General features: G+C 46.8%; 1 protein-coding gene across 8 annotated transcripts in view; it reads left to right on the top strand.

The window, feature by feature from the left end:
• The window catches only part of PPFIA4 (PTPRF interacting protein alpha 4), a 165,187-nt gene that overhangs the window by 125,216 nt on the left and 25,738 nt on the right, over window positions 1-14,233 (top strand). For all 8 annotated transcript variants that reach the window (XM_059717640.1, XM_059717638.1, XM_059717639.1 and 5 more), the window contains 6 exons: window positions 908-943; window positions 9,096-9,229; window positions 11,060-11,226; window positions 12,133-12,226; window positions 12,692-12,773; window positions 13,127-13,327. In XM_059717640.1, the coding sequence (XP_059573623.1) occupies window positions 908-943; window positions 9,096-9,229; window positions 11,060-11,226; window positions 12,133-12,226; window positions 12,692-12,773; window positions 13,127-13,327 (714 nt within the window). The remainder of the gene's footprint in view (window positions 1-907; window positions 944-9,095; window positions 9,230-11,059; window positions 11,227-12,132; window positions 12,227-12,691; window positions 12,774-13,126; window positions 13,328-14,233) is intronic.

Below are 14,233 nucleotides of genomic sequence, written 5' to 3'. Positions count from 1 at the left end.
GATTCTCCTCCTCTACTGTTTAACACCCGTTGGCCCTGGGTTCTTGCTGGATATAATTTTGTGAATTAGGTTCATGACATGAATACACATGCAGAAAGATGTACCTGCCTGGCCATCTCAGCCTACTGCCTATGCTGAATAGCCATGTGGACCACTATGCATCCACAGTGCACATGGAATAGGATCATAAACTGTGCATGCATCACTGAGTAACTGCCATTTGGTCACATAAAGTAAAATAGAATTCTGCCCGTCCTGTGCACATGGGTTAATGGTAGGAGAAAGCAAGAATATAGGTATAGGAGGGTGGCTTGTGGAGAAGTATGTATATGAGAAGATGGTATGTGTGTCTATGCGGTAGTGGACATGTGGAGACTTGGGTGTGTATGAGGGAAGGCATATCTGGATGTTGGGGGTTTTAGGGTATGTGAGCCTGTTAAATAGGATAATGTCCATATGTATCAGGGTGGTGAATGTGTGGGTTGATGGGTACATGGAGAGTGTCTGTAGATGGCGAGCATGTGAGTAACAGGGCAGGGGGCTGTACATATGGGAGCTGTGGGAGCAGGTGCATGGACTGATAGGCATGTATACAAGGGTGAGGCTGGTATATGTAACCAGGCACAGGGTATGTGCATGGCAGCAGAGCACATGCTGAAAGCATAGCATGTTTGTTCCAATTTCCTGTGTTGCTTGGCCCAGCACTAGTGACAGTTCTGCAGAGGGGACGTTCTCACCTGTGAGCATGCTGGCCTGTCTCAGTGTGGATGTGTGGGCTGTATGTGGACCGGTCAGCCATACCCAGTGTCTGCAGCCAGCACCTGACTGTCACTGCTCTGTTCAGAGGAAAATCCATAGTTAACGGCATCCCTTTTTGTGTCTCTTTCATTTTTTCTCTTGCAACCAGCCCAGTGACTTGAGGAAACACCGAAGGAAACTGCTTGTGAGTCTGTCTTTAATTCCTTTGGCCTTTGATGTGTGCTCTTGTTACTCTCTCCTGTAACTTGGTTGATGTGAGCCTTGTGGACTTGTCAGACAGCTCTGGCATAGCAATACATGGATACTCTTCCTGTGCTGAAAAATGTCTGTACTCTGAAAAATGATTGGTGGTCAGGGTGAAGGGGACATGGGTAGGGCATGGCACATTGTGAATAATTTGAGCCAGAAGCCTTGCCTTTGAATGTGTTGTTATGGCACCTGCTTAAACCCAGAATGGGCTCTGGCTTGATTGGGATCTGTGGGTGCAGCTGCAATATACATACATGTGCCTTAGAGAGGTGTGCTGCAATTGATCTAAATCCTTCCCAAATGCAATTTGCAATAGGGGGCTCCTAACAGGAAGGTTAGAAGTCAAGATCGGGCTAGAAGCCTGGTCTTAAACATCAGCACCCATTTGGAGAAGACAGAGAGGCTTGTTCACAACAGCCCACGCCTTCCCCCTTGCAAGCTATACTCCACCAAGGCCCAGAAATCAGCCTCTGTGGACCATTAACATGCACATGGAAAAATGACGTATGGTTCAGCCAGAGGTGTGAGTGTAAGGCAGTGTCATATAGTATAGGGCTCTTGCTTTCCTCCTTTGCAGGAGTAGCAACAAGCTGGGGTACTCCTTACCTAGGAGAAGTCAGTGGGAGCACTGAGTCTGTACTGTTGATGAGGATTGTTTTCGAACTGGCTACAGTGAATGGCCTTAGCTGTGTTTGCCAACATGCCTAAATCCACTGATGTTCCCCCATGCTTATGTGACATTAGGCTACAGTGAACATTGGGCTGTGCTCATGGGCTTATTTGAAGCCACATCGAGGGGCTGTACTCAGGTCATGTTGGTGACTGCAGAATGCTGGGGGCAAATGGCTAGGCCCATGGGGTTTCTATTGACTTTGAATGCTGCTTGGTAAGTCAGTTAGCAGTAGAACTAGAATAGGGAACTTTTGCCTTTGGGATTCATCTCAGGCCACTGAAGGAGGCTGTTGAGGATGCTCTGATCTGGGAGCCTAAGCCAGGACTATGTTGTTTTAATGCCAATTGGAAAGATATGGCCAGGAATATTAGCCATAGACTGTAGCCTCCCTTCCTAGCCATGCCATATGGGGAGAGATTTAATAATGCACCATGAAAAAAACAGCTTGTCCAGAGCCCTCCCTAGTACATAAATGGCAGGGTCTGCCCTTCTTCAGATCTTTTCCTAGCTTGCCTTATGTCTGGGCCTTGTCTCTCCAGCTGTTGAAGGCAAACACTTCTCGCTGACTTGATTGCAGCAGCTGAAGTGCCATCCCCAGACTGCAGCTTAGAGGAATATCATACTTTATTCCAGTCTAGGGGCTGACAGCTTGGATGACTTCCAAAAACTGGGCTGGAAATATCTAGAGACGGGGAAAGATTTTAGAGAGTAAACATTGAGAGACTGAGGGAGAGAAAAAAATGGAGGAAGACTGAGGCAGAAAGGAAGCAATGACGAGTGGTGGGCAACAGCACAGCAGTAGAAGATGATGATAGAGCCACCAAGTTCCAGCAGCCAGCCGGACTCCCGCATCACGTACTTTCTTGCATACTATAGAGATATTCTGTAGGTAGCCTGTGTCTGCATAGCACTGCCCTGACATTTGACAGACAGGGGCCCTGTCCCAAGAAGCCTACTCCAGGGAGATGGTGTGTATCACCAGAGTGTGCATGGCAGAGGAGAGGTCTAGCAGGTGGTGATATAAATAGTACCACACTCCTGTCTGGGTTTAAGCAGGAAGTTGGCAATGAGATGGTGCTGAGGCTGCTGAAACAAATGGCTCTGTTCTTCCCTTGTCTTTACTTAGGCCAAAACCACACAGGCTTTTTCCTTCATCATCTCACCCTGCTATTTGCCTGCTATCATGGAGTCATAGAAAAGTAGGGCTGGAAGAGACCTCTGGAAGTCATCAAGTCCAACCTCCTTTCTAACCCATTCCATTACAAATCCTTGTCTAACGTATTGCTAAGACTACACAAATCAATCCTGTCTCACAGCCACAAGGCAAGGCATTCTAACTTACCACATGTAAAGCAGGGGGGCAACAGTAGTTATTGTCCTGCTGCTGCAAGGATTGTTAATATGCTCTAAAGATATCCAAGGAAGAGGGGCATGGCCTGCGCTGCACGGGAAGACAAAACTGCTCACATACTAGTCTGATCAGGGGGTAAAATTCCTTCCTGATCCCAAATGCAATTGGTAGCAATTGGTCTGACCCTGAGTGGTGGTTTTAGTCCCAGCAGGAGCATTGGCACACCCCAGTTAAAATCCCCAGCCTTGGCTGCAGCCAACATCCGTGCTTCTTAAGCAGGTTAAAAAAAAGTGACACTTGTAGCAATGGGAGGGGGAAAATATTCCTTCCTGGCCCCAAATGCAACCAGTAAACCCAAAAGCATGGGATTACTGAACACCTCCTATCCTGCTTTGCAATCTGGGAACAGCAAACATAAATCTACACATCGCACCTTCCTCCTAGACCAGCAGAACTCCCCTTTCTGTATTCCTTCCATAAACTTCTCGCAGCTACTTTAATCTTTCATAAAACAGAGCCAGTTGCAAAGATCTGCTTCATTCCCCCACTACTGAGTATGGACCTCTCACATATCCACCAGCTTTAGGCTGTACAGGTCTTCTCTTTAGCTCCAAGTTATGCATGTCTGCATGGCTTTTGGGCTTCTAACTGCAGCTCTTTACAGAGCACTCCAGGCAGAGCTACTCCAAGATCATCCCTGACCAAATCTTGTCCAAACTCTTCTTGAAAATCTCCAGTGATGGAGAGTCCATAACTTCCCTAGGCAGTCTATACCACTGCCTTGCTGTTCTAGCAGTGAAGAAGTTTTTCTTGGTATCTAATCTAAACCTACATTGCTGCAACTTCAAGCCATTGATCTGTGTCCTGCTCTCTGTAGCAGCAGAGGAAAGATGTTCTCCCTCATCATTATGTCGGCTCTTCAGATATTTAAAGACTGCTACCATGTCCCCTCTTAATCAACTGTTCTGTAATCAAAACCTGGTCTCAGTCCCACTCTCTGGATGGGCACCAGTCTGTTGCATCTAGTCCTTCTCCTAATCCCACATGGAGGTCTAGGTAATGACTTGTCACTGTTTCTACCTCTGGGTCCTACAGGCACACTCTCCAGGATCACGCTGTAAGTCCATCTGCCTAAACACTGAAACCCAGACCTTACATGCTTAAACACTATCCCCCCCAAAGTCCACCCAGCTGAGTGAGCTCTGATTTTTTTGTTAGATTAATCAGGAACCATAAGGCAGTAAAGAAAGGAACAGGCTGAGCAAAGGTCTCCCTGTCTTTCTCTCATACATACACACACACATACACATTTGACCTTAAAAAGCACGAGAGAATCACAGCTCCATAGCAACTCCTTAATGCAGTCCTGTTCCATGTCCTCATACCCATGCTAAAGGTTACATACCACACAGAGGTTATAATTCAGCATGGAATTCACAAAACAAAAACAGTCTAGAATTGAAGCAGACATATTCCCCAGAGCCATTGTACATTCTCTTTACCACCCTCCAGCAAGTTGTTATTTTACAGCACAGCGCTCCTACCCACACTGATTTCCTCTCACTTTCCAAGAGGCTGGGAAGACCTGGCTCTACCTACCATATTTACTCAAATACATAGACCAACCTCCCAATAATTAAATTCTGTATATGGAAAATGTATATATTTGTTAAAATTTTCCAGGTGTAGAATCTAATGTTTGGAGATTTGCCTTGAATTTGTCCCCCTTTCACTGCTATATCAGGAAAAACAAATCTAGGTAGTCAAGTAGCCCCCTTGCCCTCTCTGCCCCCCCTTTACTGTCAGACCCTGCTCTCCCTGAACACATGGAAGAGAGGGGCAAAATTTGCATGTAGGCAAATTGCTACAAGTGCCCATAGACTTAGTTCATCCAGAATTGAGGCATTGTTCCTTTATGCAACTGCTGTATTTTAGCACAGGGACTCCATAAACACACTTTTAGACACATTTTTTATAATTACTTATATATAGTACAAACTGTATTTTTTTTAATTTCATGGTCCAGGTCAAATTAGCCAAATCAGTTCCAAATCCTATCAGCTGAACAGAACTCAGTCGTTCAAATCCACATGGCTTTACCACTGGCAAGTATCCTCTTTCCCAGACTTTTCAGCATGGGGCTTCAGGTACTTCCAAAGCCATGGCATGCATCCTACATGCAGGCCCAAGCCTGGAGGTGTTGCGGTTTGGATTCCCCCGAGTGTCGCTTGCTTCTAACCAGCAGGCACAAGCTAGGGGGAAGATCCCCCATCTCCGTAAATAAGTGTGTAGCCGAGATCTCTCATAGTGGGACCTGCCTGCAGTGCAAGGACATGTCTCCACTCTCTACTACATATAGCTATTCAAAGGTCAGGAAGAAGGGGATCTTCCTTTCCAATCACAGCAGGAAACCACCTGGACTGATACCATGGTATCTCTCCAGCCACGTGATATTGGTCCAAAGCCAAAAGGCTCATGATTTACTATATAATTCATTGGGCTGGGCCTCAGTGGAGTCAACAGTGTTTCAAGCCATGGTGACCCCACCACTGAGCACTGCTCACTGTGTGTGTATACTCCAGATACCCCCTTACAAAAGAGCTGTGTGCTAATTAGCCCCCACTTAGGACTGGAACCAAGTGTTCTTGTCACGAGTCCCGGGATCTTCCAAAAATGTATATGCAGACGAGGTGCACGGCAACCTTTTCTAGTTCTATCTCATTCAGGACAGGGCCACACTAATCATACGCGCCAGGCTGAGAGGGGTGGATGACGAGGGATTCTGGGTGAACTGTTTGGGGCCCCATTTTATGATGTTTGTTAGACATTTAAGGCTGCTGAAGAAACAGGAATCATTGGAAATGGGATAGAAAGGCACAACTCAGCTGTGGGAGTGAAGAGGAAAATTAAATATATTCAGTGTAGTAGCCCATCATGACTTGAAAAAGTCAGCACTGAGGGGGACTGTGTGCAGTGGGCACTACTGTATGTCTTATTCAAGTGGGCTGCACTAACCTATCCTGTGGGTAGGTTCTCATCATATGATGGGTCATGTGTTTTATAGTTGTAATCAGTGCTGGCTACATTTAAACAGCTTTATAGTTGTTTTCTATTATGGAATACATGCTGCTTTTGGCAGCAGTATAAAGATAGTTTATTGAATGAGTTTTCCTTGTATGTGACTATACGATGAGGGGCTTTTTTCCCTACACTGATTGGGTGGGGGATGACTCGTCTTGTATTTCAGTAAGTAAATACAGTATTATAGACACATATCTGGTCCCTGTTGCTGCACTTTCTAATATCTCAGAACCATAGACAATTAGGGTTGGAAGGGACTTCAGGAGGTCACATCTAGTCCAACCCCCCTGGTCAAAATAGGACCATCCCCAACTAGATCATCCCAGCCAGGGCTTTGTCTAGCCGGGTCTTAAAAACCTCCAAGGATGGAGATTCCACCACCTCCCTGGGTAACCTGTTCCAGTGTTTTACTACCCTCCTAGTGAGAACGTTTTTCCTAATACCCAACCTAAACTTCCCTTGATTCAACTTGAGACCTTTGCTCCTTGTACTATCATCTGTCACCACTGAGAAGAGTCCAGCTCCGTCCTCTTTGTAACCCCCCTTCAGGCAGTTAAAAGCTGTTATTAAATCCCCTCTCAGTCTTCTCTTCCCCAGACTAAATAAGCCCAATTCCCTCAGCTTCTCCTCATTAGTCATGTGCCCCAGCCCTCTAACCATTTTCATTGTGCACCACTGGACTCTCTCCAATTTATCCACATCTTTTCTGTAGTGGGGGCCCAAAACTAGACACAGTACTGCAGGTGTGGCCTCACCAGTGCTGAATAGAGGGAAAGAATCACTTAGGCACAATCACCTGTTTATTCTTGCAGTAAGGCATGGGGTAGGGCAGTGTTTTAATCCTTTCTTAATGATAGGGAATCAAAGGTAAGAGAGAGAGAGAGCCCATGTAATTTTTCCAGAGTTACAAAGGGGCATAGGGACTTTAACCCCAGCTTTCTAGGGCTTAAGCTGGTGCCTTAATTACCAGACCATCCTTCTGTTACTAGAGCAGGTAGTTTACTCAAGTCCAGATACACTCAGTGCCTCCTTAGTCTTTCGCCCGCTGAGTGAGGGTAATGGATCCAAAAAAGTCTTAGTTCATATCCGTCTTGTCTCTTTCCCTCACACTTCACTGGCCTAACATCAGCATTATCTCTGAGCCAGGCCCCAACAGAACTAAAGTGAAATGATCAGGAATGGGAAATCCCAGTAAATCATGTGCTAAAGACAAAGGGAGGAAGAGGAAGGAGTGGAAAAGCTGTCTTTGAAACTGCTGACGGGGTCTGACCAAGAAGGCATAGGGCAGCACAGGTATTCACAAGTTAGAGGCCCTCATTAAATCAAAAGGCATGTCTTAATTGGAGAGAATCCAAGGTAAGGCAAGAGCAGTGATGAAGTCAGAGAGGGCCCGATCTGTAGGCAGAAACCAGTGGAGTGTGAGTTTTGCACAACATAGATCAGGGGTGACCACAAAGAGGTATGATGCCAGGCTCTACATTGCTAAAAGGGAAGCACACAAAGGAGGAATCAGCATTTATTACTGTGGGTCCAGAGATGGAACCTGCAACTCAGACAGACATGGTGCTAGCTGCCCGGACTTGCGGCCAGCAGCATAACACATGAGGACCAGCACACCAGCCTCGGTCACCAACCCAGGAAGGAAGGACAGCTTGACTGCACTACCATCAGCACAACCACTGACACTGTGCTGTGGGTGGCTGCTGGCCTGATTGCCCAAGAACCCAGTTACACCTCTGTTTGTGGACTGTACAGGAACTGGCTGAGAAGGCAAAGCCCCATCGCTGGTGAGGTTCTTCAGATGGCACAAAGCACTTTCCAGCACCAGTATTTACGGACAGTCCTTCTGTTGTGCAGGAAGGGGATGACCTAGGAGGTCCTTTCCAGCCCTGTGACCTGTGGTCCTTCTGCTTGCATGTGTCGTCCTGCTGCTGCCCCATTGCTCATTCACACTACTCCCATGCAGCCTTCCTGCCCTGTCCTGCTGTGGACACTCATTCACTACACTGCAGCCTGCATTGCCGGTTCTGCTGCTGCTCACATGGTCAGTGGACAAATGGGGTTCTTCAGATGCATGCGTTTGCTGTGCTGTTGCAGCTCCCTGCTGCCTCTGCATTTCACTACACTGTTCTGGTGGCTGCTTGCCCTACCTGAACTTGGTTACTCCTGAGCACCCATGGCCACCTCCCCATTTGGTAGCCAAGTGTTTGGCTTTTTCTAGAGAAGCAGGTTTATGCTGTTTTTTAGTATTGAGGTGACCTTGCTATGTCAAGCTGTATCAAATCAGCAACCTGCCACAGGGAGGCCTTTCCATGTGATATGAATGCAGTAGGAGGATTAAGGACACTGGTTTCTTCTTGACTGGCACGACAAGGTCAGTGGCACGACAAGTGCCAGTTGCAGTGGTAGTTTACCCTATACCACAGCTCATCTCTAGCTATGGCCCTACATGTATCCCAGTGCAACCTGTCCACTATCACCTGTTTCTCTTCTCTTATATGATATATGCACATCCCTCTTTGCTCCATGTGCACTAAAATGAGAGCTGGGAGACTTGGTCTGCATTCAGATCTGCCAGCCAGCCCAGGTCATAAAAACAATTGCACATTACTCAGGCAGGGAAGAACCTCCTTTTTTTCCAAACCCCCAACCTTCTCCTCCCTCCCCCCCCAAAATAGGCACCTGATCTAAGATGGAGTAGATATGTTGGATGGAGAGTGGTTTCTCTGACAGTGCATGGCTATTGACTGGGCTCAAGGGAAGCCATGAAGGTCCTGGGCAGGTTCATTGAGGTAGAACATTGTGCAGCAGGCATCAGCTGTTGTGGGGAAATCCATGCTCCATCTGACAAACCCAAATCTAGAACAAGGGTATGTTTGTTTTGGAAGTAGACAGATGAAATGGGTTGCTTGATTCTGGGGCTAGGTGTGATTTGGGAAGTCGTCTTTGATGCTTAACCTCACAGATCTACTGTTTGTTCAGTCGCCAGCAGCTCGGGATGAGAACCGAGAAGATAAAACCACCATAAAATGTGAGACTTCCCCTCCTTCCTCTCCCAGGACGCTGCGGCTGGAGAAGCTGGGTCATCCTGCACTCAGTCAGGAAGATGGAAAAAGGTATAGAGGTGGGAAGTGGATGGAGTGTACCAGCTCCACTGTCTGGACCTATGATGTGAACTAGTATAGCTGTGGAGGAGAATGTGTTGCTATGAACTGTAGAGAGCAGAGGACCAGGTTTTCTAAGGGATGAGTGGGGAGGGCTCAGCATGATCCCTGGAAAGCAACAGTGCCTTTCAGAGCAGTCACAGGACTGAAGAGATATCCATGGTCACAAACTCCAGTCGCCTGCTATTGCAGTTGCCCCATCGTATCATCCCTTTCATGAAGTGACCAAGTTCTGTATTAAAATAAACTGATTGTTTTTGCCCCCACCCTCCTTTGGCAGGCTGTTCCCGAAGCTCATTTCTCTGATGGTTAGAACCAGCTCCCAATTTCCAGTCCAGATTTATTCATAACCAGCTTTGTGCCCATTCATTCTCTGAGTGTTGCCCTTTACCTATCCTGCCCCATAATGCTACTCACCCTGACGTATTGCTAGACAGAAATCATGTTCCCCTTCAGCCTTTGTTTTCTCAGCTAAGCAGATCAAACTCTTCATGGCCCCTCTCAGAAGCTAAGGGGTCTATTTCCCTAATTCTCCTCGTAGCCAGGATTTGTACATGCTCCAGTTTGAGTTCATCTTTCTTGAGCATGGATGGTCAGAATTTTCTACAGTACTTGGGGAAAAGTCATGGAATGAGGACACACGTTAAACACAGTTCCAAAGTCTGTAAACAAATGGGTTTGTGCCAGGGATGAGGCTGTGATGATGAGTAGCCCCATGGTTCTTGGGGTGGATGGCTGGGTCCCTATGTAGTCATTGCTATGCTGGTGACTCAGGACTTTGCCTTCCAACCCAGCTAGAGATTCTGGTAGAGGTGCATGTCCAGTGGCAAGTCCCAACCAGGGGGCTGCAGAGTGTGGAGAGCTGGGTCTTCAGCTCCTTTGCTTTGCTTCTAATCTTGGCTTCTCCAGGCCTCAGGTTAGCTGCAGCTGTTTGCTGTGTCTGTGCCTCACTTCTTTCTCACAGGCCAAGCCTCACAGTGACTCTATCCCTCAGCTGATAAGCTGTGTCAGAGTAGGCTTGGTAAAGCACTTCCATTGGGTAAACCTGGTAGTGAGATGAACAGTAAGGGCATCTTTGTTCTTATAACTGTGGGGGATGGCATAGGTACCAAGCAGTAGGTGAAAAAGTCCTAGTCTCCCTGGAAAAAGATTCCTGTGCCAAAATGCCCCTTATCTTCCCAGGGTGCCTAACTCTAGGTCTCTTGCAGCTCACAGTGGGCGTGTCTATGCATCGTCGTACAGTGACATTAGTACTGCACCATGTTTTAGTACTTGCTTGGGGGAAGTACTAAAACATGGCTCACTAGCTGCCCGTACTGCGGCATATCGGTGGTTCATGGTTAGATTCACTGGCTACATCGCTGTAGCAGCATGCTATAGCCAGGCAGCGCAGTGACGTGACCAGCGATCGTGTGTACACCAGCATGATCGCTGCGTTGCCATAGTGTGTCATATGCATCCAATGTATACCCAGTTACCTCGGTGTCTTTGGCCAGCATTTCTTCTTCCCAATACTTCACAGTGGGGCTGATGTTGATCATCTTCAGGCATCTGGTGTCCCAGCCCAGGGATGACTGCATGATTCTTCTGTATGCAGTATGGAGCACGTGGGTCACTTAGGGGCCGAAGGTGGCATATTTCCACACAAAAAGCTTACCAGTGCCTTGCAGGGCAGTCAGACTCTGGGAGACAGCCTTCTTGCAGCTCCTGTGTCTCCTGTGTGTGTCTGCTCCAAATCAGAAACCATCTGAAAGTTTTCCTCTCTCTCCACTAATTCCCTAGCTCTCTGGAGGACCAGACAAGCAACCCAAGCAGCAGTAACAGCAGCCAGGACTCTCTGCACAAAGGTTCTAAGAGAAAAGGGATCAAATCTTCCATTGGGCGCTTGTTTGGGAAGAAGGAAAAAGGACGTCTCATTCAGCTGAGCAGAGAAGGAGCCACTGGACATGGTCTCTGAGTTCCTTCATTTATTTATACAAAAGAGCAGTGGGGTTCTGGGGTGTGATTGAAATAGAGAGGTCCTGGGGACACCTCTTAGTTGGCATGTTTCTTGCTTAGGATTCAAGGTATGGCATGAAGGGAGGAGTTGGTTTCTGCCAGGCATGTAGGGTATTTATACACATACATTTTCATGCCCGGACACATCGAAGATCTGGTGCATCAGAGACTTGGTAGGCTCGATTAATCAAGTCTGCTCTGCGCACAAGCTGATGTGTATGGCGTTGCATCGCTTGCAGTTGTATAAGCGGCGAAATGTGCATCAGTGTGGAGAAAATGGCAGTAGTGCATTTTTGAACTAAAACACTTTCTATGTGTTTTACTTCAGAAGCGCACCACTGCCATTTTCTGCATGCTTATGTGCATTTCACCACTTATACAACTGCAAGCGACGCAGCACCATGCACATCAGCTTGAGTGTGGAGCACCAGGTGCTTTTCATGTAGTGCTTGCATGTGTAAAAATACCTAGAAAAAACAAGCTTTAGTCTCATCAGGTAAAAGATTAGACCTGCCCTGAAAAAGCATCCCTGCTCAGAATCCCACTCCAGCAGCTGAGTTGCTGAGAGGCAATTAATGCCCTGGTTTTTGCCTCTCGGCCACTCGGGGTGGAATTAAAGGCACTGCTGTATTGCAAACTTAGGTAGGTCCTGATTCATAACACTGTTCAGGGCCCACTGGGCTTTCACATTTATTAGAGCTGCCAAGGGGTGAGAGGGTTTTCCATCCCAGTAATGTTTCACCATCTGTTGTACTCTCCCTGAAGCGTGGATTATGACCATAGGGACAGGAGCTAAGGACTGAAAGCAGTTTGTTGATGCCAGTCTAACCTTTGGGATGTTCTTGCCTGTTCCACAGTTCTGATGACTGATTCTGAGATTGGCCTACAAGACACCCTGGGGCTTGGTAAGCTGGGAGCTCAAGCAGAGAAGGACCGACGGATGAGGAAGAAGTAAGCCTGCCTGTTTGTCTATCCCTGTGTGAGTTGGTAAGGATGAGCCCCTCAGGGTGATAGCAGGCTTAGGGTAGCCTGGGGAAAGGATCTATGCATCCATCATTGTCCTTGAGTCCACTGCATGTCCCTCTCTCACCAGTTCCTGCTGAACTGGCACATCTGCTCACCTCTTACTTCCCAGAGCTATGTTTGCCTTCATTATTACTTTGCTGTGCGCAGTTTTTCACTCCCTATGGCTGCTGCTTATTTTCTGACTTATTTCACTTCATAGCAGTCTTATTCCAGTGTATGTGCACCTCAGAGACAACTCTGTCATTAGCATCCTTTCCTTAGCCACACCAGGTTAACCCCCAGTATACACCTCAGAGACTCTGAGGTGTGTATTTGTGGGGAACTTGGGATGCTTTCTTAACTCTAGGCTTAGCTGTCAGTGAATACCTCTTCTACTTCTTTCCCTCCCAGGCATGAACTCTTAGAAGAGGCTCGAAGAAAAGGTTTGCCTTTTGCTCACTGGGATGGCCCAACTGTTGTCTCATGGCTAGAGGTGAGCTTGTGGTTTGGTTAAACTGATATACCCAGGAAGTCATCACTCTGTCCCTCCCCTGCCATCCAAGTAAGAGAGAATGGCCACACTGATGAAAAAGTATCCATGTAGTTGCTGACCTCTCTTTCAGTGGTCTCTCACCTCTACCAATTTGAACTGGGTATAACTTCATTACAGAATGTTTGTACTGCCTGGGAATGTGGGTTTAACTAGCTGGTTTGAAAAGATCAAACCAAACACGGTTTTCCCCTAAGCTATCAGACTCAAGACATTTTGCTGCAGCCCGTGTTAGTATGCAGGTGTCTGGTCAGAGATGGACACATAAAAACATCTATTTTCTCCTGTACTGCCAGCTGTGGGTGGGGATGCCAGCCTGGTATGTTGCAGCCTGCAGAGCCAACGTGAAGAGTGGTGCCATCATGTCTGCCTTGTCCGATACCGAAATCCAGAGAGAAATTGGCATCAGCAATGCCCTACACCGGCTGAAATTGCGTTTGGCCATTCAAGAAATGGTGTCCCTAACGAGCCCTTCAGCTCCACCCACCTCGAGGACGGTAAATACTTATAGCCATTCTTGGTACTGCATAGAGTCTTGTGCACATTGTGTCAATACTTTTATCTGGAAAACAAGGTAGATTTGCACCTTATATACTAACTAAAATGTGCATGTGCATGCACTCATGCACGTGTGCATGTGTAGGGGGGAAGACGGGGTGCACAAGCTTTCATGGGCTAAAGCTTACTTCATCATATGTTATATTTTTATGTGCCAGTAATGGAGACAATGAATTTGTGTTGTGTCCTCTATCTACCTATCAGAGATGACATAGGAACACATAATACTGTTGGCCTCCATCAATGTTGAATTAACAACACTTCTTTGAAAAGAAGCAGGTTTTCATTCTACTTAAAGGAAGATTTTATCATAAAGCCAGCTGGGAAGAGAGTTTAGTTTTATCATCTTGGGTTGTTGAGTAGAGATCCAGAAGAACTTTGCTCCAGCCTGAAATCATCCAACAATACTTGATAATGCTTTCACCAATCACCTCCTCCAAGATAACATGGCTTGTGCTAATGCCCCCTTTTAACTGGGCCTGCAGTCTGGATCTAATTCAGCCTCTGGAGTCTGATTCCCCTGTTGGTGAGCTACCTCCAGCCTGTGCGCACATTCTCAGATAAGCTACTGTATCGTGTAGTACGTATAAAGCCGGAGGTTTCAGAGGAGACAAAGCAGCCCTCTGTTGTATCTGGCCAATTAAACAATATTTATTAACATGGCATTGCAGCCTAAGGATATATGTAATACATGTTTTATCCTAGATGGAGTAAATGCAGTTGCTGTTCTTGTTCACATAAATGTTGACTGCTTTTTAATCTTATCTAGCTCTATGTCTCACCAGTATTGTAGAACAATGGAGTCCACAAATTGTACATGCATTGTGTAAAGTACTGCTATTATC

This window comes from Alligator mississippiensis, chromosome 14 (genome assembly GCF_030867095.1).
Source record: "Alligator mississippiensis isolate rAllMis1 chromosome 14, rAllMis1, whole genome shotgun sequence".
Classification (NCBI taxonomy): Eukaryota; Metazoa; Chordata; order Crocodylia; family Alligatoridae; genus Alligator; species Alligator mississippiensis.
This window is presented reverse-complemented; position numbering and strand designations above follow the sequence as displayed.